At 43.0% G+C, this 27,253-nt stretch overlaps 1 protein-coding gene across 3 annotated transcripts in view; it reads left to right on the forward strand.

Annotated features, from left to right (window-relative positions):
- The window catches only part of ABCC2 (ATP binding cassette subfamily C member 2), a 69,910-nt gene that overhangs the window by 37,378 nt on the left and 5,279 nt on the right, over positions 1–27,253 (forward strand). Inside the window, exons 18-29 of one of the 3 annotated variants that reach the window (XM_032609146.1) lie at positions 8,038–8,205; positions 10,746–10,926; positions 15,955–16,075; positions 16,353–16,485; positions 17,173–17,392; positions 17,542–17,696; positions 19,326–19,481; positions 21,207–21,406; positions 22,874–23,000; positions 24,591–24,692; positions 25,128–25,271; positions 26,337–26,495. In XM_032609146.1, the coding sequence (XP_032465037.1) occupies positions 8,038–8,205; positions 10,746–10,926; positions 15,955–16,075; positions 16,353–16,485; positions 17,173–17,392; positions 17,542–17,696; positions 19,326–19,481; positions 21,207–21,406; positions 22,874–23,000; positions 24,591–24,692; positions 25,128–25,271; positions 26,337–26,495 (1,866 nt within the window). Of the gene's footprint in view, positions 1–8,037; positions 8,206–10,745; positions 10,927–15,954; positions 16,076–16,352; positions 16,486–17,172; positions 17,393–17,541; positions 17,697–19,325; positions 19,482–21,206; positions 21,407–22,873; positions 23,001–24,579; positions 24,693–25,127; positions 25,272–26,336; positions 26,496–27,253 lie in introns of those variants that run through there. The other 2 variants (XM_032609147.1, XR_004346319.1) reach the window with 2 other exon arrangements.

A 27,253-nucleotide genomic window follows, 5' to 3' on the forward strand; every position in this document is an offset into this window, starting at 1 on the left:
TGTTGTTTTTCTCTTGCTGCTTTAAATATATTTTCTTTGTATTTAATTTTGTTGTTGTTGTTGTTGTATTACACTGGCAAGGAGTTGGTTTTTTGTTGTGTTGTTTTGTTTTTTGTTTCGTTTTTTAATGTCGGTTCATTGGTTTGTTTATTTATTTATTTTTGGCTGTGTTGGGTCTTCGTTTCTGTGCAAGGGCTTTCTCCAGCTGCAGCAAGCGGGGGCCACTCTTCATCGCGGTGCGCGGGCCTCTCACTATCTTGGCCTCTCTTGTTGCGGAGCACAGGCTCCAGACGCGCAGGCTCAGTAGTTGTGGCTCATGGGCCTAGTTGCTCCACGGCATGTGGGATCCTCCCAGACCAGGGCTCGAACCCGTGTCTCCTGCATCGGCAGGCAGATTCTCAACCACTGCACCACCAGGGAAGCCCTGTATTTAATTTTTGATAGTTTGATTAATATGTGTCGTGGCATGTTTCTGCTTGCATTTATCCTGTATAGGTCTCTCTGTGCTTCCTGTACTTGATTAACTATTGTCTTTCCCATATTAGGGAAGTTTTCAACTATAATTTCTTCAAATATTTTCTCAGTCCCTTTTTCTCTTCTTCTTCTGGGACCCCTATTATTCGAATGTTGGTGCATTTAATGTTGTCCCAGAGGTCTCTGAGACTGTCCTCAGTTCTTTTCATTCTTTTTTCTTTATTCTGCTCTGCAGTAGTTATTTCCACTATTTTATCTTCCTGGTCACTTATCCGTTCTTCTGCCTCAGTTATTCTACTATTGATCCCTTCTAGAGTATTTTTTTTGTTTTTGTTTTTGTTTTTTGCGGTACGCAGGCCTCTCACTGTTGCGGCCTCTCCCATTGCGGAGCACAGGCTCTGGACGCGCAGGCCCAGTGGCCATGGCTCACGGGCCCAGCCGCTCCGCCGCATGTGGGATCCTCCCGGACCGGGGCACGAACCCGCGCCTCGTGCATTGGCAGGCGGACTCTCAATCACTGCGCCACCAGGGAAGCCCCCTTCTAGAGTATTTTTAATTTCATTTATTGTGTTGTTCATCGTTGCTTGTTTCCTCTTTAGTTCTTCTAGGTCCTTGTTAAATGTTTCTTGCATTTTCTCTATTTCCAAGATTTTGGATCATCTTTACTCTCATTATTCTGAACTCTTTTTCAGGTAGACTGCCTATTTCCTCTTCATTTGTTAGGTCTGGTGGGTTTTTATATTGCTCCTTCATCTGCTGTGTGTATTTCTGTCTTCTCATTTTGCTTATCTTACTGTGTTTGGGGTCTCCTTTTTGCAGGCTGCAGGTTCATAGTTCCCATTGTTTTTGGTGTCTGTCCCCAGTGGCTAAAGTTGGTTCAGTGGGTTGTGTAGGCTTCCTGGTGGAGGGGACTAGTGCCTGTGTTCTGGTAGATGAGGCTGGATCTTGTCTTTCTGGTGGGCAGGTCCACGTCTGGTGGTGTGTTTTGTGGTGTCTGTGGCCTTATGATTTTAGGCAGCCTCTCTGCTAATGGGTGGGGTTGTGTTCCTGTTTTGCTAGTTGTTTGGCATAGGGTGTCCAGCACTGTAGCTTGCTGGTCGTTGAGTGAAGCTGGGTGTTGGTGTTGAGAATGGAGATCTCTGGGAGATTTTCGCCATTTGATATTACGTGGAGCTGGGAGGTCTCTTGTGGACCAGTATCCTGAAGTTGGCTCTCCCATGTCAGAGGCACAGCACTGACTCCTGGCTACAGCACCAAGAGCCTTTCATCCATATGGCTCAGAGCTCAAAGTCTTTGAAAGACAGCTTTGGCCTCCTGAGATCACCCCCTGCTAACTTTTGTAAGTTCCACGTTAATCAGTTTGGTTTATCCATCTGTATCTGAGGCACAGTTTCATTGCTGCTGTTCAGGAAGGTGGATGGAAACAAGAAGAGTTCATCCAAGACTTCAGATCTGTGAAGTAAGCATGTTCTTCTTGGTGAGCTGGGATTTGACTTCAGGATATCTGACTCCAATTCCAGTACTCATGGACTAAAGGATGCCACCTCTCCTTGACATCGGAGACTTTAGGGAAATAGCTTTCTGACGTTGCATTCCAAGGTTTGGCCCCTGTAAAGAGGCATCCCCTGGAATCGCTCTTATTTCTGTTACAAAGAGGGACAGCTCCATGAAAGCGATGCACAGGGCAAGGTCTGAGGAAAGGGCGCAGAAGTTCTGTGTTCTCTCTGAGCAAGCCACTCTCCCCCAGCCTCCAAGTCTTCATCTGTTTGTAGATTTTTTGATGATGGCCATTCTGACTGGTGTGAGGTGATATCTCATTGCAGTTTTGATTTGTATTTCTCTCATAATTAATGATGTTGAGCATTCTTTTATGAGTTTGTTGGCAATCTGTATATCTTCTTTGGAGAAATGTCTATCTAGGTCTTCTGCCCATTTTTGGATTGGGTTGTTTGTTTTTTTGATACCGAGCTGCATGAGTTGCTTGCAAATGTTGGAGATTAATCCTTTGTCAGTTGCTTCGTTTGCAAATATTTTCTCCCATTCTGAGGGTTGTCTTTTCGTCTTGTTTATGGTTTCCTTTGTTGTGCAAAAGCTTTTAAGTTTCATTAGGTCCCATTTGTTTATTTTTGTTTTTATTTCCATTTCTCTAGGAGGTGGCTCAAAACGATCTTGCTGTGATTTATGTCATAGAGTGTTCTGCCTGCTTTCCTCTAAGAGTTTTATAGTGTCTGGACTTACATTTAGGTCTTTCATCCATTTTGAGTTTATTTTTGTGTATGGTGTTAGGAGGTGTTCTAATTTCATTCTTTTACATGTAGCTGTCCAGTTTTCCCAGCACCACTTATTGAAGAGGCTATCTTTTCTCCATTGTATATTCTTGCCTCCTTTATCAAAAATAAGGTGACCATATGTGCGTGGGTTTATCTCTGGGCTTTCTATTCCTGTTCCATTGATCTATATTTCTGTTTTTGTGTTGGTACCATACTGTCTTGATTACTGTAGATTTGTAGAATAGTTTGAAGTCAGGAAGCCTGATTTTCTCCAGCTCTGTTTTTCCTTCTCAAGATTGCTTTGGCTCTTTGGGGTCTTTTGAGTTTCTGTAAAAATTGTGAAATTTTTTCTTCTAATTCTGTGAAAAATGCCATTGGTAGTTTGATAGGGATTGCATTGAATCTGTAGATTGCTTGGGGTAGTATAGTCATTTTCACAATGTTGATTCTTCCAATCCAAGAACACAGTATATCTCTCCATCTGTTTATATCATCTTTAATTTCTTTCATCAGTGTCTTATAGTTTTCTTCATGCAGGTCTTTTGTCTCCTTAAGTAGGTTTATTCCTAGCTATTTTATTCCTTTTGTTGCAATGGTAAATGGGAGTGTTTCCTTAATTTCTCTTTTGTATTTTTCATCATTAGTGTATAGGAATGCAAGATATTTCTGTGTAATAATTTTGTATCCTTCTACTTTATGAAATTCATTGATTAGCTCTAGTAGTTTTCTGGAATCATCTTTAGGATTCTTTATGTATAGTATCATGTCATCTGCAAGCAGTGACAGCTTCACTTCTTTTCCGATTTGGATTCCTTTTATTTGTTTTTCTTCTCTGATTGCTGTGGCTAAAACTTCCAAAACTATGTTGAATATTAGTGGTGAGAGTGGACAGCCTTGTCTTTTTTCTGATCTTAGAGGAAATGGTTTCAGCTTTTCACCATTGAGAATGATGTTGGCTGTAGGTTTGTTATATATGGCCTGTATTATGTTGATGTAAGTTCCCTCTATGCCTACTTTCTGAAGGGTTTTTATCATAAATGGGTGTTGAATTTAGTCAAAATCTTTTTCTACATCTATTGAGATGATCATATGGTTTTTCTCCTTCAGTTTGTTAATATGGTTTACCACATTGATTGATTTACATATATTGAAGAATCCTTGCATTCCTGCGATAAACCCCACTTGATCATGGTGTATGATCCTTTTAATGTGCTGCTGGATTCTGTTTGCTAGTATTTTGTTGAGGATTTTCGCATCTGTGTTCATCAGTGACATCAACCTGTAGTTTTCTTTCTTTGTGACATCTTTGTCTGGTTTTGGTATCAGGGTGATGGTGACCTTGTAGAATGAGTTTGGGAGTATTCTTCCCTCTGCTATATTTTGGAAGAGTTTGAGAAGGATAGGTGTTAACTCCTTTCTAAATATTTGATAGAATTCGCCTGTTAATCCATCTGGTCCTGGATTTCTGTTTGTTGGAAGATTTTTAATTACAGTTTCAATTTCAGTGCTTGTGATCGGCCTGTTTATATTTTCTATTTCTTCCTGGTTCAGTCTCAGGAAGTTGTGCTTTTCTAAGAATTTGTCCATTTCCAGGTTGCCCATTTTATTGGCATATAGTTACTTATAGCAGTTTCTCATGATCCTTTGTATTTCTGCAGTGTCAGTTGTTACTTCTCCTTTTTCATTTCTGATTCTATTGATTTGAGTCTTCTCTGTTTTTTTCTTGATGAGTCTGATGAATGGTTTATCAATTTTGTTTATCTTCTCAAAGAACCAGCTTTTAGTTCTATTGATCTTTTTTTTTTTTTTTCTATTGATCTTTGTTATTATTTCCTTCATTTCTTTTTATTTCTGATCTGATCTTTGATTTCTTTCCTTCTGCTCACTTTGAGGGTTTTTTTGTTCTTCTTTCCCTAATTGCTTTAGGTATAAGGTTAGGTTGTTTGTTTGAGATGTTTCTTGTTTCTTGAGGTAGGACTGTATTGCTATAAACTTCCCTCTTAGAACTGCTCTTGCTGCATCCCATAGGTTTTGAGTCATCGTGTTTTCATTGTCATTTGTTTCTAGGTATTTTTTTATTTCCTCTTTGATTTCTTCAGTGATCTCTTGGTTATTTAGTAGCGTATTGTTTAGCCTCCATGTGTTTGTATTTTTACAGATTTTTTCCTGAAATTGATATCTAGTCTCATAGCATTGTTGTCAGAAAAGATACCTGATACGATTTCAATTTTCTTAAATTTACCAAGGCTTGATTTGTGACCCAAGATATGATCTATCCTGGAGAATGTTCCATGAGCACTTAAGAAGAAAGTGTATTCTGTTGTTTTTTAATGGAAAGTCCTATAAATATCAATTAAGTCCATCTTGTTTAATGTATCTTTTAAAGCTTGTGTTTCCTTATTTCTTTTCATGTTGGATGATCTGTCCATTGATGAAAGTGGGGTGTTAAAGTCCCCTACTATGAATATGTTACTGTCTATTTCCCCTTTTACGGCTGTTAGCAGTTGCCTTATGTATTGAGGTGCTCCTATGTTGGGTGCATAAATATTTACAATTGTTATATCTTCTTCTTGGATCGATCCCGTGATCATTATGTAGTGTCCTTCTTTGTCTCTTGTAATAGTCTTTATTTTAAAGTCTATTTGTCTGATATGAGAATTGCTATTCCAGCTTTCTTTTGATTTCCAATTGCATGGAATATCTTTTTCCATCCCCTCACTTTTTTTTTTTTTTTTTGAACATCTTTATTGGAGTATAGTTGCTCTACAATGGTATGGTAGTTTCTGCTTTATAACAACGTGAATCAGCTATACATATACATATATGCCCATATCTCCTCCCTCTTGTGTCTCCCTCCCATCCTCCCTATCCCAACTCTATAGGTGGTCACAAAGCACCAAGCTGATCTCCCTGTGCTATGTGGCTGCTTTCCACTAGCTATCAATTTTACATTTGGTAGTGTATATATGTCCATGCCACTCTCTCACTTTGTCACAGCTTACCCTTCCCTCTCCCTGTGTCCTCAAGTCCATTCTCTACGTCTGCGTCTTTATTTGTGTCCTGCCCCTTGGTTCTTCAGAACCATTTTTTTTAGATTCCATATTTATGTGTTAGCATATGATATTTGTTTTTCTCTTTCTGACTTACTTCACTCTGTATGAGAGACTCTAAGTCCATCCACCTCACTACAAATAACTCAATTCCGTTTCTTTTTATGGCTGACTAATATTCCATTGTATATGTGTGCCACATCTTCTTTGTTTTATTTTCATTTTATTTGTTTATTTAACAGCTTTATTTGGGTATAGTTGCTTTACAATGGTGTGTTAGTTTCTGCTTTATAACACAGTGAATCAGTTATACATATACATATGTTCCCATATCTCTTCTCTCTTGCATCTCCCTCCCTCCCACCCTCCCTATCCCACCCCTCCAGGTGGTCACAAAGCACCAAGCTGATCTCCCTGTGCTATGTGGCGGCTTTCCACTAGGTATCAGTTTTACATTTGGTAGTGTATATATGTCCATGCCACTCTCTCACTTTGTCACAGCTTACCCTTCCGCCTCCCCGTGTCCTCAAGTCCATTCTCTATGTCTGCATCTTTATTTGTGTTCTGTCCCTAGGTTCTTCAGAACCATTTTTTTTAGATTCCATATATATGTGTTAGCATATGGTATTTGTTTTTCTCTTTCTGACTTACTTCACTCTGTATGAGAGACTCTAGGTCCATCCACCTCACTACAAATAATTCAATTTTGTTTCTTTTTATAGCTGAGTAATATTCCATTGTATATATGTGCCATATCTTCTTTATCCATTTATCTGTCGATGGACACTTAGGTTGCTTCCATGTCCTGGTTATTGTAAATAGTGCTGTGATGAACGTTGTCGTCCCCTCACTTTCAGTCTGTATGTGTCCCTAGGTCTGAAGTGGGTCTCTTGTAGACAGCATATATATGGGGCTTGTTTTTGTATCCATTCAGCCAGTCTCTGACTTTTGATTGGCGCATTTAATCCATTCACATTTAAGGTAGTTATCGATATGCATGTCCCTATTACCATTTACTTAATTGTTTTGGGTTTGTTTTTGTAGGTCTTTTCCTTCTCTTGTGTTTCCTGCATAGAGAAGTTCCTTTAGCATTTGTTGTAAAGCTGGTTTGGTGGTGCTAAATTCTCTTAGCTTTTGCTTGTCTGTAAATGTTTTAATTTCTCGGTCAAATATGAATGTGATCCTTGCCAGGTAGAGTAATCTTGGTTGTAGGTTTTTTCCCCTTCATCACCTTAAATATGTCCTGCCACTCCCTTCTGGCTTGCAGAGTTTCTGCTGAAAGATCAGCTGTTAACCTTATGGAGATTCCCTTGTATGTTATTTGTTGCTTTTCCCTTGCTGCTTTTAATATTTTTTCTTTGTATTTAAGTTTGATAGTTTGATTAATATGTGTCTTGGCATGTTTCTCCTTGGATTTATCCTGTATGGGACTCTCTGCACTTCCTGGACTTGATTGACTATTTCCTTTCCCATATTAGGAAAATTTTCAAGTATAATCTCTTCAAATATTTTCTCGGTCCCTTTTTTTTCTTCTTCTGAGACCCCTATAATTCGAATGTTGGTGTGTTTAATGTTGGCAAGACAGATTCTTAACCACTGGACCACCAGGGAATTCCCCAGGAATGGTTTTAAAAGGCAACATTTGGGGTGAGGGTTGCAGCTTGTAGACTTCCTTCTGATTGGTTGGTGGTAAAGTGGCAGGGTGATGTTTCAGGAATCTTAATCATCAACCTTCTGGTTCCAAACAGTCTGGGGCTAAGTGCTTGTGGTCAACATGTAGTAACCATCCTCCACCTGGGTTAGAATCTTAGTTTCTGTAGAACAGTTCAATGATATGCATCTAATTGTTACATATACCCCTTGAAGAGGAGCTAGGACTCTGTTTTATAGTTGAACTATTGTTTCTTGACTGCTTTTCCTTTGTTTCTGCATTCCCTCTCTTCCCTAGTTAGTAACGGCTTGAGTCTGCTCCTTGGAACTCAGAGAAGGCCTAGGAGACTAAAGTTTTTTTCTACAAACAAGAAAGGGGGGACACAGAGGGGTTTTTGTACACAGGAGGGCCCTGCAGTGTCCTGCTTGGTTTCAATCCCCCCTTTTCTTTTATACTCCCTTGAGGGGAACAGGTATGGGAGAAGAAAGGTCATGAAGTTTTGGATAGAGATGTTAATCATAGATTCAGCAGAGGAACTCAGTTTTAGTGGGACTCAATTTCAGTACCTAATAGAAATTATTTTCTTCTTCAGGGTATAAATCTCAGTGGGGGTCAGAAGCAGCGGATCAGCCTGGCCAGAGCTACCTATCAAAATTCAGACATCTATATTCTGGATGACCCCCTATCTGCTGTGGATGCTCATGTGGGAAAACATATTTTTAATAAGGTCTTGGGTCCCGATGGCCTGTTGAAAGGCAAGGTGAGAAATTATTTAAAGTGATGAAGACGTGAGGAGGGGAACACATCTCCTAGGACTGCTGGGTACTGAAGCAGATTTCCTTATTTACCTTCCCCCTGGGCTGCTGAGGAGATACAGTGTCAGACTGGTCTCCCAGGAGATGATTTGGTGAGGGTTCCCATCTTGAGATCATAGCTTATGCGGGAACTGGCTAATTTGAGCCTTATTCTCTGGCTCCAACATTGAGCCTTTTAGGATGATTAATTATGATAAAAAGTCCTTTGAGATCTGTGGTATAATAAGAACTATATTTGGTCTTTTTCACTAGGTCCTGGCACAGAGCTCCTAACCCTTAGAATTTCCTGAGTGATACTAAGAATGTCTTTTATTATTCACAATGAGCCCCTTTAGATCACACCTGAGTTTATGCTAATGAGTGACTTATGGAGGGGCCCCTAGATAGCCTCTGGACAAGGCTGTTCCTCAGAAAGACCAAGTGATGGGAAGATTGGAACTTTCAGCCCCACATACCAATTTCTGGGGAGAGGAGGATGGGCTGGAGATTGTGTTATAAAATTTCTTGTATAAGGAGATTCAGAGAGCTTCTAGATTGCTGAGAACATTAAGGTGCTGGGAAGGTGGCACACCTGGTGAGAGATGGAAATTCTGCACAAGCACCCCACCCCCGAAACCTTACCCTATGCATGTCTTCCATTTCACTGTTCCTGAGTTGTATCCTTTGTAATAAACTGGTAAACAGTAAGTAAAGTATTTTCCTGGCGTGTATGAGCCATTCTGGCAAATGATCAGACCTGAGGAGGGGGCCATGGAAATCCTCAATTTATAGCTAGTTGGTCAGAAGTATGGGTGGGATCCAAGACTTTCGGCTAGCATTAGAAGTCAGGGCAGTCTTGTGGGCTCTGGGTAGCTGTGGGTTTCTGGGTAGCTGGTGTCAGAATTGAACTGTTGGACACTCAGAATTGGTTGGCGTCAGAAAACATGCCAGAGGACCCAACAATTTACCTTACTGGGACACAGGTCATCCTGCAGGCATTAGAGCTCTACTCTAAGAAGGCACTTTCCTGGAACTCTTGCAGGATGTAGGAGCACTATGACTGGAAAGAATGACTCAATCTGAATATAGAAATAAGCCAATACGTTTTGGGTATTCATTATGTCGCGGGCCTGTGCCAAGAACTTTGATTGCATTGCCTCATTTGATTCTTGCAATGCCCCTGTGAGATAGTACAGATAAAGTGGCCAGAGCAAGTCACTGGAGCTGGTCATAGGCTTTCCTTACCATAGGCAAGTTAGCACAGTAGGCTGAATGGGAGAGGGGCTGACAGAGCCCAGCGCCCCTTGAGGGTTTGAGTATGCTTCTCACCAGTAGCAAGTCTAGTGTGAGGGCTGTCAGCACTCCATCTGTGTTTGGCCTTTTCCCTTCAAGGTTTTTTGAATGCTGCCAGTCAGAGGGTGGCAGGGTTGACTGGGCTGCTGTCCCACTGAGGCCTTTTGCCTCTCTCTTGGATCAGTGAGTCCACAGGAACTCACTCTCCCTCCTATGCCTGGTCCTGACTTCTGTCCGTAAGGCTAATTGGCTCCATTCATTCATGAACTGAATACCCACCCTGGGCCTGGTTCATTGCAAAGACTGGGCGCACTGATGAAAAGGTCTCATCCCTGCTCTCAAGTAACTTACAATCGAATTGGCAGACAAACCAAAAAGCAGTAATATTATAATACAAGAATCATTTTTAATGGCAGAATATACAAACTACCGTGGAAACACTGGAGGAATACCCAATTCTTGCCTGGGGATTCAGAAAAGCCTACCAGAAGAGCTGGCTTTGAGCTGAGACTCAAAGGATGAGCATCTCCCAAGTCTTCCTGATAAGAGCAACCTAGTGTCTGTGGGGCTGTGAAGTAGAGAGCAGAGGCAGTGGGCTTGGGCTGTCTCTCTAGAGGCCCATCTCAACCCCCTGGACCCTATCTGAGTCTCATTACTGATCCGTGTTTATCTTTCTTTGAGTGGAATCCCTGTTTCAGTAGTCAATGTAGTCCATAAATAGACAAGAATACAAGGGATGCCAAGTCTTCCACGCCAGGGAGGGCCTGGGCCAAAGACACAGTTTCTTGCCCTATAATGATTCTAACATACTAAAATAATCTGGGCAGTTCCTGTTAGGTCAGTTACCTGTTTAGTGAGGGGGCAGTTAGTTTTGCATGCCTCAATTATATTGATAGCCCTTGATCTCAAGTGACATCCCTAAGCCCAACTCTTGGCTACCAGGAAGCTGGAGGAAAACGTGTACAGGGCAAACCTCATTGTCACTACAGGAAAATAACTGTGAATATATCCATGATGACAGGGGTCTCATCTTACACATGGGGTCAGGTTTTAGGATGAGGTGCTGGGAAGTAAAGAGGAAGTAAGAGATCAAGTGGTCAGGGCCACATTTTGAAGGAAAGCCCCACAGTGACTCTGTTTTTCCTTTTCCTTAGTAAGCTAAGGAACATGGTGGGCACAGGGTAGTCAGCACAACTTACTGTTATTTTTACAGACTCGACTCTTGGTGACACACAGCATTCACTTTCTTCCCCAAGTGGATGAGATTGTGGTTTTGGGGAATGGCATCATCGTGGAGAAGGGATCCTACAGCACTCTGTTGGCCAAGAAAGGATTGTTTGCTAAGAATCTGAAGACATTCATAAAACAGACAGGTCCTAAAGACGAGCCCACAGGTATGTAAAGAGGATTGGAACAGGATAGAACTTGGGTAGGGAAGGGGTAGAAGTAGTAAACTACCACTATTTACCTCCTGAACTGTTCAGTATCCAGTGAACTAAATTTGGAAATAAATTATCCAGAGATCCATTATCTGTTCTTTCTGTGTTTTGTGTCTCTGTAAAGAAACACAAACATAGAAACTTTATATCTTAGCCAAACTGGGGGATAATGCTGCCCATCTGGTCTCTGACATGCAATCAAAGGGCTCTCTTCAGAGGATGACTGGAGATGTGGGGTGATTAGCCCTTGTGGAAGAGACACCAGTGGCACAAGGGGCCCCCTTTTAGGGAATGCCCTGCTTCTATTGACTCAAGTCACATATTCCACCCCATCTACTCAAATTCATGAGAACCACTTCCTGGACAGCTTTGTAATACCTGGTACTAATAATGTACTGCTAAACTTGATACGCCCTAACAAAGGGATTTGACTAATACACCAAAAGCCACTGGGTGTTCTGAACCAGAAAAAAAAATCATGGCAGTTGCATAGTCTCACAGTGTGCCACAGGAATAGCCCCTACCCAATACCACTACCGCTGGGGTCGCTGACTAGCCCCAGTCAGTAATGGAGCCCTGGTCTCTGGGGTCCTTCTCAAGAACCTGCCAGCAGTAGTCCTGTGCATGGTTCTGGGTATCTGCTTCAGGTAGCAATTATTGGCAGGAGGTCAGGACTGAGAAAGCAAGATCCGGAGGATACAGGGGCATTCCGAAAGTCAATCAGAAGAGGCAGTAACTACACAGCCTGCAAGTAGGATCACAGTCAGGCCTTGAGGTCAGGACATGTGATTGTTTAAAACCACAAGAGTCGGAAAGAAAAGCCTAAACCAAGAAGTCTGTAAGCATTGGTGGGACAGGGCGGGAACAAAGAATACGATGGTGTGGGCTATAGGGACTGGGACCCAGCCCAGGAAAGTGGGGCAGGGATTCCAGCAGAAAGGAAGGGGTCAGAGCTTTCCATCAGTCTTTATGTGCTCCAGGACAGATCTGGAGAAAACAAAAAGTACCTGCTTGGGGACTGAAGATCTCCAGCAAAGGGTAGTGTCTGATGCTGGATACCCCTGAGTTACTGCTCAGTCAGCCACATCACCACAACCTGGACAGTTTTCTCCTTCTAATTCTAAACTTTTTCTGATTTGATCTTCTGAGTTTCTAAGTTCTGTTTATAAACCCCCATGGGTAGACAGCCCCTTTGAAAAATCCTATCTTTTGTGTACAAAAGACAGTTTGCAAAACAGCTCATTAAACCCTTGCTCTGGGAAACATAGATAGGCCATTTCTGAGAAGTTGTATAAGCCCCACTGCCTGGCATGCTGTTGTGTCGGCTCTGGGGCTCAAGGTACAGACTACAAGATGGTAGAATAAAGGGAAGGTCAGGAGGGCAAAGGTTACCTGTATCAACATTGGCTCTGTGTATTTCTTAATTAGCTGCCATAACAAAACACTACAAATTGGGTGTCTTAAACAACAGAAATGTATTGTCTCACAGTTCTAGAGGCTAGAAGTCCAAAATCAAGGTGTCAGTAAGATTGGTTCCTTCTGAAGGCAATAGGGAAGGATCTACTCCAGGTCTTTCTCCTAGCTTCTGGTGGTTTGCTGGCATCCGTTGGCATCCTTCATATCACTCTCTGCCTTCATCTGCACATGGTGTTATACCTTATGTGCATCAGTGTCCAAATTTCCCCTTTTTACAAGGACATCAGACATACTGGATCAGGGGCCCATGCTAATGGGCCTAATAGAGATGTTCTCTATTTGGTGAGAACTTTTCTTTAGATCCTTAGACATGGTTTCCTGTTGTTCTTTGAATATATTTATCAGAGCTGATTTAAGTCTTTGGTAAGTCCAACATCTGTGCTTCCTTGAGTACAGTTTCTTTGGACTACTTTTTTCCTGTGTACAGTCCCATACTTTCCTGATTCCTTGTATGTCTCATAATTTTTTGTTGAAAACTGATCTTTTTCTTTTGAACATCTTTATTGGAGTATAATTGCTTTACAATGGTGTGTTAGTTTCTGCTTTATAACAGTGAATCAGCTATACATATACATATATCCCCGTATGTCCTCTCTCTTGTGACTCTCTCCCACTCTCCCTATCCCATCCCTCTAGGTGGTCACAAAGCACTGAGCTGATCTCCCTGTGCTATGTGGCTGCTTCTCACTAGCTATCTATTTTACATTTGGTAGTATATGTAAGTCCATGCCACTCTCTCACTTCATCCCAGCTTACCCTTCCCCCTCCCTGTGTCCTCAAGTCCATTCTCTGTGTCTGTGTCTTTATTCCTGTCCTGCCCCTACGTTCTTCACAGCCATTTTTTTCTTTTGTCTTTTAGATTCCATATATATATGTGTTAGCATACGGTATTTATTTTTCTCTTTCTGACTTACTTCACTCTGTATGACAGACTCTAGGTCCATCCACCTCACTACAAATAACTCAATTTTGTTTCTTTTTATGCCTGAGTAATATTCCATTGTATATATGTGCCACATCTTCTTTATCCATTCATCTGTCGATGGACACTTAGGTTGCTTCCAGGTCCTGACTATTGTAAATAGAGCTGCAATGAACACTGTGGTACATGTCTCTTTTTGAATTATGGTTTTCTCAGGGTATATGCCCAGTAGTGGGATTGCTGTGTCATATGGTAGTTCTATTTTTAGTTTTTTAAGGAAACTCTATACTGTTCTCCATAGTGGTTGTATCAATTTACCTTCCCACCAACAGAGCAAGAGGGTTCCTTTTCTTCACACCCTCTCCAGCATTTATTGTTTCTAAATTTTTTGATGATGGCCATTCTGACTGGTGTGAGGTGATACCTCATTGTGATTTTGATTTGTATTTCTCTAATGATTAGAGATGTTGAGCATTCTTTCATGTGTTTGTTGGCAATCTGTATATCTTCTTTGGAGAAATGTCTATCTAGGTCTTCTGCCCATTTTTGGTTTGGGTTGTTTTTTTTGATACTGAGCTGCATGAGCTGCTTGTAAATTTTGGAGATTAATCCTTTGTCAGTTGCTTCGTTTGCAAATATTTTCTCCCATTCTGAGGGTTGTCTTTTCGTCTTGTTTATGGTTTCCTTTGTTGTGCAAAAGCTTTTAAGTTTCATTAGGTCCCATTTGTTTATTTTTGTTTTTATTTCCCTTTCCCTAGGAGGTGGGTCAAAAAGGATCTTGCTGTGATTTATGTCATAGAGTGTTCTGCCTGTGTTTTCCTCTAAGAGTTTTATAGTGTCTGGCCTTACATTTAGGTTTTTAATCCATTTTGAGTTTATTTTTGTGTATGGTGTTTGGAAGTGTTCTAATTCTTTTACATGTAGCTGTCCAGTTTTCTCAGCACCACTTATTGAAGAGGTTGTCTTTTCTCCATTGTATATTCTTCCCTCCTTTATCAAAAATAAGGTGACCATATGTGCGTGGGTTTATCTCTGGGCTTTCTATCCTGTTCCATTGATCTATATTTCTGTTTTTGTGCCAGTACCATACTGTCTTGATTACTGAAAACCGGTCATTTTAAATAGCATAACAATTCTGGAAATATGATCTCTCTCCCCTCCATCCTCAACAAGGGTTTGCTTTTGTTGTTCCTCCTGTTTAGTTTCCTGAACTGATTCTGTTAAGTCTACTTTCTTTGTCTCATGTGGCCATAGAAGTCCCTGCTTAGTTGGCTTAGTGGTCAGATAACGATTGGACAGAGATTTCCTCAAGTGCCTGGAACCAATAAGTCACTCAGCCTTTGCTGAGGGGCTCTGTGGGGATGGCGGGTGGGGGTGGACATGTCTGTTTAACATGCCAGCAGGCGATTTATAGTTCTGCCTCAGCCTTTTTTCCCTGCTTGCACAGAGTCTGAAGGTAAGCCAGAGGTAAGAGAATAGGACATTCTCAAGTCTTTCTTGGGTTGGCATGTGTGCATCCCTACATATGTGTATGACATTCTCGATTGCCAGGAATATATTGAAGATATCAAAGCTCCCTATGGATATCTTATTCCCCAGGTTTTTTTTCCTCTTAAGTTCTTGGTCAGTTTCTTCTTTGCTCCAACTGTTATCACTGCCTCAGGCAGCTGTGATGTTAAACAACTACTGCTGATTGTTAGAGCCAACTCCAAGTCAGGTTCTGTAAAGACAAGCCCTGTGAATGGAGTTTTCCAGGGAACTGCCAGACAGGTCAAATAATGACAATTCTCCAGAAGTGAGGTTTTGAGCAGGCTCTGAACCCAGGCTGTTCCTTCCAGCAGCTGCTAGGCTGGTGATTTTCATGGTTACAATGAATGTGTGGCTGTTGGTTTTCTAGGCTACAGCAGATCTAAGGAGAGGGGAATAGGAATAGGGTAAATTAAACTATTACAAAACTTACTTTTCTTGCTGAGATTTAGCCATTTTTCTTAAATAAATGCTCCTTGGATTGTGGCAAGCCTTTGGTTAATTTCAAAGTTATGGAAAGTTTGATTTTGACGTTTTTTGGCTAGTATGCTCACTGCTTTTACAGAGGTACCAATTTCTGGAGGTCATAACTCTACCATTTTCACAGACCAAGCTGTTTTACCTTTTATTTTCAGGATATGTTTTTTAAAACGCTTTAAATTAATAAAATTTCTCAAATTATTTGAATTTCAAGCAGAACATTTTAAATTTACACTCACCTTTTTAGACATTTCTGGGGATTATGACTCTTCTGTTTGTCTACTGTAATCCTTAAAAGTTCTTTCCTGCTCCAAAGGAACTTACAAGCTTCTGGGAATATTCTTCTCCTTTTTGACCGTTTCTCTTCCAGTGGAATATTAACTCACCTCTCCTTTATCCTGGTAATTTTCAATGAGATGTCCTAATAAACAGTATTTCTGGAGTAAAAGATTCCAACCGGTGTGTACATCTGGGATCTCTTATTAAGACCAACAAGATCAGAAAAGACTTTTCTTCTTGTTCATGGGGCTATGACAGCTCTATGCAGCAATCTCCCTAACCTTTGATTTGTCTCCTAGTCAATGAGGACAGTGAAGACGACGACTATGGGCTGATGCCCAGTGTGGAGGAAATCCCTGAAGATGTGGCCTCCTTGTCCATGAAAAGAGAGAACAGTCTTCATCGAACATTTAGTCGCAGGTTGGTCATATATTCAGCTGGCATCCCCCATCACTTCCATAGTTCCACCTGATCATTCTCTTTTTCTCTCTGGACTTTTTCTGAGTGTCCACATGGACGCTCCCAGCTCTTCTTTTGTTTCTGTGCATGTGGAGGAGGGTTGGGGTGGTGTTTCCCCCATGACCATCTGATCTGAAATGCACTTTGATGTGAGCAGAGCTACTGTGACACCTGCTTGCAAGAAGACCCTTGGGATGCATCTACATGCTCAGGAAAGCTTCCCCTCTCAATATCTCAGTTCTAGGTCCAGTAGCAGGCGTCTGAAGCCCTTAAAAGACTTGAAAACTCGGAATGTGAATATCCTGAAGGAGGAGGAAGAACCAGTGAAAGGGCAAAAGCTAATTAAGAAGGAATTCATACAAACTGGAAAGGTAAACACCACAGTAAAAAGTACCATTAGAGGTGATATAAGGCTTGGGATTTGAACATTTTTAAGTTTGATGAGTTGAATACATATCTGCAGAGGGATATGTCTTGTGTGCTTTGCCAGTCTTTAAATTTATCACTGAAATGTTAGCAGAGGCTCTGGGCTTTTTATCAAATTGTATTTCCATGAAGAATGACATGTTCCCTGTGAATATCCTCATACTACACTTCATGAGTGTTTGATTCCATTCTGATATGTGGTAAAAACAAAAATGCTTTGAGATGCAATTCTGGGAGCCAGAGAACACCAATATATCAAGCTCATAGCACACAATTCAAATTAATAAAACTTAAAACCAAGCTCTTAAATTTAAGATCTTAACTTAAACATTAATAAAACAAATTCCAAGGTCTGTGGTATAGCCTTATCTGTCCCACTGTTTTTATATCTTTTCCTCTTAATTGCATCTAGAAGCTCATTAATAATCTGATGGTTATTTACCCTGCATTATATTTCAGCATTGATTATTATCATCCTGGCCCAGTACAGAAATGTGATCACAGACTACCAAATTTTGCCACTGGCTCTCTGCTTTCCAAAGGACTGTACTCCCCCTATGATTGGTATTCTAGGTAATTCCTCACCAAAAGCCGCTAGGAACTCTACTAATATTGAGGTGGGGGCTTTGCAGGTGAAGTTCTCCATCTACCTGAAATACCTACAAGCAATAGGATGGTGTTCGATATTCTTCATTATCTTTGGGTTTGTGCTCCATTCCGTGTCTTTTATTGGATCGAACCTCTGGCTCAGTGCTTGGACCCATGACTCTAAAACCTTCAATAGCACCAACTATCCAGCCTCTCAGAGGGACCTGAGAGTTGGTGTCTATGGAGCTCTGGGATTAGCACAAGGTATGTGTGACGGCTATGGCAGCCATCTCTGAGACACACTGTCAGGTCCACGTCCTTTGCCTGGACTCATGAAAAATTTGCTATTATGTCCTGCACAAGTCTTCAGGGATCCCTGTGCATGGTGCTGACTAAACTGGTTCCATTTCCAGGTATATTTGTGCTCATAGCAAATCTCTGGAGTGTCTATGGTTCCGTCCATGCAGCAAACATTCTTCACAAGCAGCTGCTGAACAATATCCTTCGAGTACCCATGAGTTTTTTTGACACAACACCCACTGGCCGGATAGTGAACAGGTTTGCTGGCGTAAGTATCTCAGGGGTTGTAAGACGTGTTTCTATGCTGAGGATCTTTTTATTTCTGACAGGGAAAGAATTCTCCTGTGTCCCCAGGCAACACTGGGCCGTTCCAGTTTTTTGGTCCACTCAGCATGCAGATATTTCTTGAACACCTTGTGTGAGGTCCTAAGGATCCTGGGGTTACAGGGATGAACAACTGTTTCCCTTTAAGTAGCTCAGCATGTAGTGAGGGGGACGGCCAAGGAAGTAAAGGATTATGATAGGATATAGGAAACCCAGTAACAACGATGTGTACAGTGGCATCCTTGGAGTACAAAAGAGTGACAGCTCAACCTGGGTGACGGAGGGTGGGAAATGTCAGAGAAGGAGGGACTTAACTCATAGAAGTTAGCCAGGGAGATGGTGGGGGTAGGGGATGGGTGAGTGGCAGAAGCAGGATGTGAAGGATTGTTCTGCAGAGGGAAAAACACAAGTAAAAGCACTATCACTAGTGTGACAGTGAATAAAAGAGATAGCAGGACAATGCTTTGCTTGGTTGCTGCCTCCATCCCTGAATCTCCCATCCTTGATGCTTTAAAAATAAGTAAACAAGGTCTGGATTGTGGAATCCTATGATTTTAATGGGGTTCTCCATCGACTGCAGATTCTGGGACCCTTAGCATTCATTCATTCAACATATATTGAGTACCTTCTATGAGCCAAGGACTGTACTAGGCATTGAGATGCTCAGTAAATGCTAAGATCATATAGATGGCTCTCTTCCATGGGCCAGACCAAAGTCGTTGATTCTTAATGAACATAAGGGGGAAATTTCAAGAACAGAGGAAACCAGACAATTCTGAATAATATTCAACGATCACCAACAGAATTTTCAGTCTTCTGTTTGTAGAAGAGGGTGCACATTTTAAAAAAAATGTCTGAGGAGCTCTGAGCCCTTATTTGTTTGGTCTTGGAGCAGACACAGAAAGCCTAGCTCCCAGCCCACAGGCAGGTTCTGGGGACATGGTGACTGCTTCAAAAGTGGGCAGGCCCCCACTTGTCACCTTCCTGTGGAACAAAGATGGTGGGCATGATGTCACTGGAGACAACTTAAATGGGCTTTCTGCTCTTAAATAGAAGCTTAAAAAGTACACAATTTTGGATGGGGAGATTTCTCACAGGAATTTTGCAAATGTTGCACACTCTTTTCCACTGTTGTTATATATATATAATTAATCTTCCGAAAAAGAGAACACAGAGATCTTACTGTGAGTTACTTAGGCAACAGTCATATTTTGCTAACTGCTTTTGCATGAAAAAGGAAACTGTCATTAATTATACAGTATGTTTTGCGGAGGAGGTGGCTAAGACCATAAAGGAGAATTATACCTAGGGTCCTCTGGAGCTGATGACTGAGCCCTTAAGAGGCGATAAAGGAGGGGGTGGAGGAAGGAAAGATGAATATGTGCCGGGTAAGGGTCAAAATTAATCTGCATAGAACTAATAGCTGGTGAGGATTTCTGTTTTTCTTTCAACCCTGGACATATAGTTATTTGCATTCTGATGTGACTGAGCAAATTCGCTGCTGGAACCGAGAAGATGTAAAATGTCATAGGAATTCATTAGCACACCATCTCTCCTTCTTATGTGTCCCTAGGATATCTCCACAGTGGATGACACCCTCCCCATATCTTTGCGCAGCTGGATTTTGTGCTTCCTGGGCATCATCAGCACCCTGGTCATGATCTGCCTGGCCACTCCAGTCTTCATCATCGTCATCATCCCTCTTGGCATCATTTATGTGTCTGTTCAGGTAGGTTTGGAAATGGCTAGGTTTCCTTCCTTCTCTACTCATAAAAGCCCAAGCTCCTTCCTGAGACTCTTCTCTTGTGTTTATTGCTAGTCACTCTCCCCTCTCCAGCATCTTCGTCATTGAGCCAGATAATAACATACCAAGGAGCCCGTAGGCCACTTTCTGAAGCTGAAGTGTCAGCACTGATGGGTGGGTGGAAGTTCACGGTCAGTCTCACCTTAACTTCTGCCCCGCACCCCACAAGTGTAAGTGGGGAATATTTATGCTTGGATCCAAGACTACTTTGAGGTTGGCTCTGGACAAAGTCTTGAAGCTCTGTAAGACCCTTCACAATGGTAAGGTAATCAGTTGCTTCTAGAAGAGTTGTGCTAAGGCTGCTTCCTTGGTTGGCTTAGGATTATCTACTTGGAGATGTCCCTCAGCAGGAGCCCAGGCTCTTTTCACTTCAGGGCAGTTCTCCTTTCACTGGGGTGTCTGTGGGTGGCTTAGGCTCAATTCCAGTGTGTTCTTGAGGACACAGCTTAAAAGCCAAGTCTCACAGAAAAACTGGAGCAAGTGTAAGGGGCTCCATGACCATGATAAAAACTGATGAGGGGAGGGAAGCTGTGGAGAGAATTCTAGTTCCACCATTTACCTTTGGGATGAATTGATCACCTTGAGAAAGCAATTCTGAAGCCCTTCAGTCAAGGGCAGACTTGTGGCCTGTGGTAAGTTGACACCACCTGGTGTTTGTGTTGAGTTCCTCAGGAACGTCGTCATCTTTGTCAGTAACAAACCAACAAATAAGAGGCAGGATCTGGGCTTCCCTGGTGGCGCAGTGGTTGAGAGTCCGCCTGCCGATGCAGGAGACACGGGTTCGTGCCCCGGTCCGGGAGGATCCCACGTGCCGCGGAGCGGCTGGGCCCGTGAGCCGTGGATGCTGGGCCTGTGCGTCCGGAGCCTGTGCTCCGCAGCGGGGGAGGCCACAGCAGTGACAGGCCCCTGTACCGCAAAAAAAAAAAAAAAAAAAAGCAGGATCTTTGAGGAAATTTCCAAGGTATAACATTCTGAATTCTGACTCAAATGCCCAGTTCTTCCCTAGTTTCAACAAATCCTCTTGGAATCTAGTAGCACCACTAACCCACCCCACTGAACCTCCCCCTTCAGCCTGCGCTATTACATCCAGTTCCAGTTCTTAGACCCTCAGCATTCCACACACCTCCAAACGATCTTTACCTTCACACACTGTCAAAGCAAAATTTTGGTCACTTACCTGATTATTCAATTTTTATCAAAACCTTGGCATACCTTTCTTGGACCATTTACTGCCCATCTCCACTTTACACACCCCTCGGTTCCCAGCAGCATTTATAAAATCTTTTAGAGACTTTTCCTAACCACTACAAAACTGTCATTTAGACAATATGTGCAGATTCTTGGGACCATACGGATTAGGCTGACAAAACTCCTTACGTGGTTTGAAAATTCCAACCTCTAGGGCTGAGTGAGGTGTGGTGTCCGCACTTTCGTGCTTCTCTGTTCCCTCCAACCCCAGATCTTCCCAGCATCCTCTTCCTCTGAGCCTCTCTCATCTCTCCTCTAGTCAGAGATGAGACCAGAGCCGCTTCTCTGTTCAGATGTGAGCTGTGGCCTCAACGTAAAGAATACTGGGTCACGGCCATGAAGGAAGAGGTACAGCGTATGTGATATGATTGTATGACTGAGTCTTTGCTTTTTTGGGTCCAGATATTTTATGTGGCTACTTCCCGCCAGCTGAGACGACTGGACTCTGTCACCAGGTCCCCAATCTACTCTCACTTTAGTGAGACTGTGTCAGGTTTGTCTGTTATCCGTGCTTTTGAGCACCAGGAGCGATTTCTAAAGCACAATGAGATGGTGACGGACACCAACCAGAAATGTGTCTTTTCCTGGATTATCTCCAACAGGTGAGGCTGCCCCTGGATATTCACCCAAATATGTGCTTCGGGGTTCTGCAGTTTTGACATTAGCTGTGGGAGGGCAGGCATGGCCAGTGTTGTGAAATTCACTCTTGCCAAACACGCTTGTCATGTGAGTAGAGAGGAGAAGGCATGAGCTTTGGAGTCAGAGACTGGGGGTCCCTCTATCTGCTCTGCCACTTACCAAGCGGGGTGAATTGTCTTGACCCCTCTCAGGAAAATCTCATTTTCTTTGTTTGTATGATGGCTGGAACGCGACCTACCTCATAGGCTTATTGAGGGAGTCACATGACATCTGTGAGCATTTGATAACCCAGGTACTGTTCACGTGCTGGGTGAACTGGATATTCTCTGTTTGCTTCCCTGAGAATGGATGTGAGATTCTCCATAGGCAGGACACTCTTTGTAGGGTGGTGAAAGAAGCAGAGGTTGGAGGGAGGAAAGCTGGGAAATTTTAGGCAAAATCAATGATGACAGAAATGAAAAGCTCACATCCTGTGAGATGAATCCAAAAAGGGTGAGCATTCTTGATTTCTCCAGCTTCATCAGACCCTGGCAAGAAGTCATGTGTCCTTGGAGGAGGAAGGTCTTTTTCAGGAAGTGAAAACTCTTGAGTGGCTTCTACACTGTCTTGCGGTGTGAAGGGCAGGCTAATGATGCTTAGTGTTACCTGGAACATGGAGAGGTCAGAAATTTGATTGTAAAGATTTTTTATATCTTAGATACTTTCCAAGAAGGAAACAGGCATAAGAGTCAATTTTCTGTTGGACCCCCCCCATTGTAAAATATGTATCATATTTATTTGTACACGTGCTAGAATTATTCAAATTTAGTTAAATACATTTTACTGGGAAAGTCAGTTTTCATAAATTACGTCAATCTACATACTATTCAGTTCTCTACAAAGCCCCGACATACCTCCCTGTCATCAGCTCACACCTAATTTCCCTCCACCTCCAGCTTCTTCTCTACCTTTTTAAAAATCATGAAATCAGACAGGGTACACTGAACCTTCCTGTGATGATTTCTTTCTAACCTTACATTTGGATTCTTTATGCCATTGTTTCCCATGCCTAATCAAAAGAACTCACTTGGAACATTTGTTAAAATGCAGATTCCTGAAACCCATTCCCTGAATCTCCTGGGGAAGAGTCCAGGAATTTTTTGCATGAATTTGTGTATTTTTAACAATTGCCACCAGATGATTCTTAAGATTTGGCAAGTTTGGGAGACATTGCTCTTCTAGTATCTTTTAAAATGCAATTTATTTTCTAAAATCCAATTTAAAAGACTTTAGGAACACATGGCATAGTCAACTTGAGACACCTCCTAAGAATGCAGCCCTACCAACTCAAGCCCTCTGAGAATGTTCTAGGAACACCTAGGTTGCTGGGTAAGGTAAGGAAGTGGATACCTTTCAGTGACACCTCTTTCTCTGGTTCTGTTGCCCTCCAGGTGGCTTGCAGTTCGTCTGGAGCTGATTGGGAACCTGATCGTCTTCTTTTCATCCTTGATGATGGTTATTTATAGAGATACCCTGAGTGGGGACACTGTGGGCTTTGTTCTCTCCAATGCACTCAGTGTGAGTCTGAAGGTTGGGAGTTTGGTTGAATTAATGCATTATTCTTAAATGGAGTCTCGGGTATACCGTGGAGTCTGTGCTCTTGATTCCTTTCTAGATCCAGAGGGACCAGGGGAGACTGAGGTTCAAACCCTAGCTCCATCTCTTACTAATTGTGTAACCCATGGACGGGCTCCTTTCCCTTTCTAAGTAGGTACCAGTGTCATCTGGGTAACTGGACATAAATTGTGTTGCCCTGGGTAGTTAAGGAAGCGATCTCAGATGATTATCTAATAGTTTCCTGTCTCTTTGCTTGATTATAATCAAAAGAGAAAATAAGTGTTTCTATTATAATGCAGCAGTAACCAGAAAGTCTTCTGAACAAGTAACTTCTATGTTTATTTTGTTAAATCACAGAATAATTGGAGTTAATTTTAATAAAGAATATAGAGTCTAATAGAACTATATAATGCATCCCCTGTTTGACTAAGAGATAGATATCAGACGTTATTTCCTACCACTCAGCCATTTTGCTACCACTGGCACTATGGTAAATGTTTAATGAATGATACTCATTTAATGAGTCATTTGGCCATCTTTTGTGGACTCTTTCTGAACTAATATACTGGGGGTCTGCACAGTTACCAGCAGGCTCTATATGGTGCTATTTTCAGTTGGCGTTAATAAGGCCCAAGGTGATCATGGCGGGACACCCAAAAGGACTCTGTCATTTACCATGAATCACAGGGTTCCTTGTCCCACTGCCCTTTCATCCCCTCATTTCTAGGCTTATTAACCTACGACAGATGGGGCAAAGAGTTGGAGAACTATTATACTGAACCAAAATAAAAACATTCAAATATCAACAATTCATATGGTCCAGGCTTCACCAAGTGGTTACTTGTAGTCCCCAGCCTCCTGTGCTCTCCCTCTCTCTAACCACCATGTGCTCTACAAAGATTCCCTGTGTGTATGTGCCAGGACTACATTTTTGCCTGAAAAAGCTTGCATGTGAGCAGCTTGCCTCTGAGTAACCCACGGATTCCCTGGACTCTGGCCCAGATCATGACAGTCATCTTCCTAGTGGTTAGATGTTATCTCTGTAATGGCAGGAAGGCACCTGGAGTTTATTGGGGTAACAGAGGACAGGGGTCCATGTGGATGTCCCACCTTGAGGGCTGGGTTCTCAATGGAGCTGTTGTTGAGAGCAGAGGTGGCAGCTATTTGGAAGGCCTTCTCCTACCCTGTGTCTTTCCTTATGCTTTCCCCATTGGTAGAATGCCACCCCTAACCCCTAAGGGCTTACAGGCAGGAGACCCACGGCCAGCCTCTCCAGCCTCAGCTTTGGCCCTAGGCCACTCCAAGCTAGTAGTGCCTTTCCTGTGAGCACCACACAGTTGAGCACTTAATTGTCCTCCCACCATTCAATGCACCGGCCTCATTCCCTCCCCCAAGGAGGTGTGGATTGTCTCTTATACTTCTCCTTGCTCCTTGCTTGTAGAGCCCGCATAGTGCTGGGTGCAGAGTAGGCACTAGATTGACCTTGTGGTTTAACTGGTTGGGTTGGTTTCTGAGCCTGAGATGATCCTTAGTCTTCCAGTTTTTCTGTAGATCACACAAACCCTGAACTGGCTAGTGAGGATGACGTCAGAAATAGAGACCAACATTGTGGCTGTTGAGCGAATAAATGAGTACATAAACGTGGAAAATGAGGTAAGGAGGAATCAGAAGCAGCCAGGGACAAGGCCAAAAAAAAAAGCCACCGCTTTGAGAGTGCATCTTCACCTTATCTAGAGATTTCACATGGGGTCATAAAGGTTCTCTGGAAGTTTCCCTTGCTCTAACTGAAAGAACCTAATTTCTTGAAACCTAAAATAGGTAATGGTTTGGGAGAAGTCAGGTCTTGGGATGCACCAAGTTAAATGGTGGCTTCATTCTGGAGATGCACAGAACAACCTCGTGGGATAGGGTTTCTTTAATTGAATAAGGTAGGACCCTTCTGGAAGTACCAGTCTAGTTCAGTCTATTCAATGCAGATGCTCACGGGTGGCTGGCACACTGCTACCCTGTTCTGTGACATGAGTCCTGTGGGGACTGTTGAGCGAGTTGTCACTGTGTAAAGCACTTTTCCTCCTGTCGCCTTGCCAGGCACCATGGGTGACTGATAAGAGGCCTCCAGAAGGTTGGCCCAGCAAAGGGGAGATCCAGTTTAGCAACTACCAAGTACGGTATCGGCCTGAGCTGGATCTGGTACTGAAGGGGATCACTTGTGACATTAAGAGCACTGAGAAGGTAGGTGGAGCTGAAGAAAGGCCTGGGTGAGTCCTTGTGAACATAGAGGTGGAGAGCAGTGGACTCTGGGCTTTCATTAATCTGGTGGAAGTGAGAGGGTTGGGGCGCTTCCTCTGCCCTGGGGAGGTGTAGGGACACAGCGCCACCACCAGAGGGCAGGATATCCACACAGGATCAAACAGACTTAAGCCTGTAAGGGCTCTCTTGCTCAGCCCTCCCCTATCTCCCTGTCTGCACCCTCTCCTCCTGTGGCTGACTGGGCTCATTTCCTGTAAGCGCCAAGGCTTGTAGAGGGGAAGTCAGGAGGAAGCACCGGCCTGGGGAAGGAACTGGTGGGAACAGCTGTGTGCAGGTTTGTCCCTGCAGAGAGAATGGCCTAGTTCTCCCTCTGGTCTGCAAAGTCCTGGTATGGTTTTCTTGTTCTCTGAGGACTTGGGGTCTGATGCAGGGCCAAAAATATGTCTGGGTACTGATGCTCAGGTCCAGGTCAGGGTCTGCTTCTCAGACCTGATGGCAGACCCAATCCTTCCCTTCTCCTCACTTTTTTTTTTTTTTTTTTTTTTTTGCGGTACGCGGGCCTCTCACTGTTGTGGCCTCTCCCTTTGCGGAGCACAGGCTCCGGACGCGCAGGCTCAGCGGCCGTGGCTCACGGGCCCAGCCGCTCCGCGGCATGTGGGATCTTCCCGGACCGGGGCACGAACCCGTGACCCCTGCATCGGCAGGCGGACTGTCAACCACTGCGCCACCAGGGAAGCCCTCTCCTCACTTTTAACAAGGATTTTTAAAAAATCTATAATTTCCAAGAATAACTGCAACAGATGTGTACATTTCCAGCAGTCAACGTAGATCTCAGCAAGCAACAAGTTAGGAGGTAGGATGGGAAAGCCATCCTTTTCTGACATCCAGGTACATTTTTCCCCACCAAAACCAAAATCAGTTTAACATCTTAGAGATGAAGTAGCCAGTCACTGTCTTTTTCCACCTGTGATTATGAATGTCCCTGGCTAAATTGTTGCCCTCAATAATTACATGGTGAACTAACATGCCAAGGAACTGTATTTACAGATTGGCGTGGTGGGCAGGACAGGAGCTGGGAAATCATCCTTGACAAACAGCCTTTTCAGAATCCTAGAGGCTGCAGGAGGCCAGATCACCATTGATGGGGTAGATATTGCTTCCATTGGGCTCCACGACCTCCGAGAGAAACTGACCATCATCCCCCAGGTAAGCTGTAGGACGTACTGTCACATGTAGCTTGTTATACAGGAAACATGTGCATGTTCTTCTTGATGTGTGTTCATTTGGTGGCGTCATTTCTGCTGTCTACCTGGGATACCTAAGCTAGTTCCCTAAGACACATTGCTTCCAGAACTTACAGAAATAAGTTTTACATTTTTTTGGTAATATGCTTGTGTGACTGTCAGTATCTAACCAGTAGGTGGCAGCAACACAGCAGAAGTCAAATGGAGCAGATGATTATTTAGCATTTCTATAGCCCATCAAGGTTCGCAGGACCTTTGCAATCAGCATTAGCAGTTTTGCTGCTGAAGCTTGAAACTATTAAGCTTTGTACTCCCCATCTGATATGGTTAAAAGAGAGTGGAGGGAATTTGTGGCAATGTTTTGCCAATAAGCGGAATGGTTAGTGCATCAGCAAGAAAGTCTTCCCTGCAGCTTCCTCTCCAGACCCTTCCAAACAAGGACTGCCCTGGAGGCTCTTGGGATATGTGGGTCCTCATCAGAACCTGTCCTCTGCTTGCTGCAGCCAAGTCTCTGGGGTGGCTTTGGTCTGTCTGGCGTTTGCTCCCTTTGTTACACTCTTTTCACCAGCCTCTTCAAGAGCATAAGAAATTCTTCTCTTGTAACTGTATGACCCCTTCCCCTGCCTGCCCCGATCCCTCCACCTCCAAACCATGAGTTTTCATTTGGGGGTGTGGGACGTTCCTCTCATCTTTTTAAGGGATGCTAAGGCAAATTTGGAA

This window comes from Phocoena sinus, chromosome 16 (assembly GCF_008692025.1).
Source record: "Phocoena sinus isolate mPhoSin1 chromosome 16, mPhoSin1.pri, whole genome shotgun sequence".
Taxonomy (NCBI): domain Eukaryota; kingdom Metazoa; phylum Chordata; class Mammalia; order Artiodactyla; family Phocoenidae; genus Phocoena; species Phocoena sinus.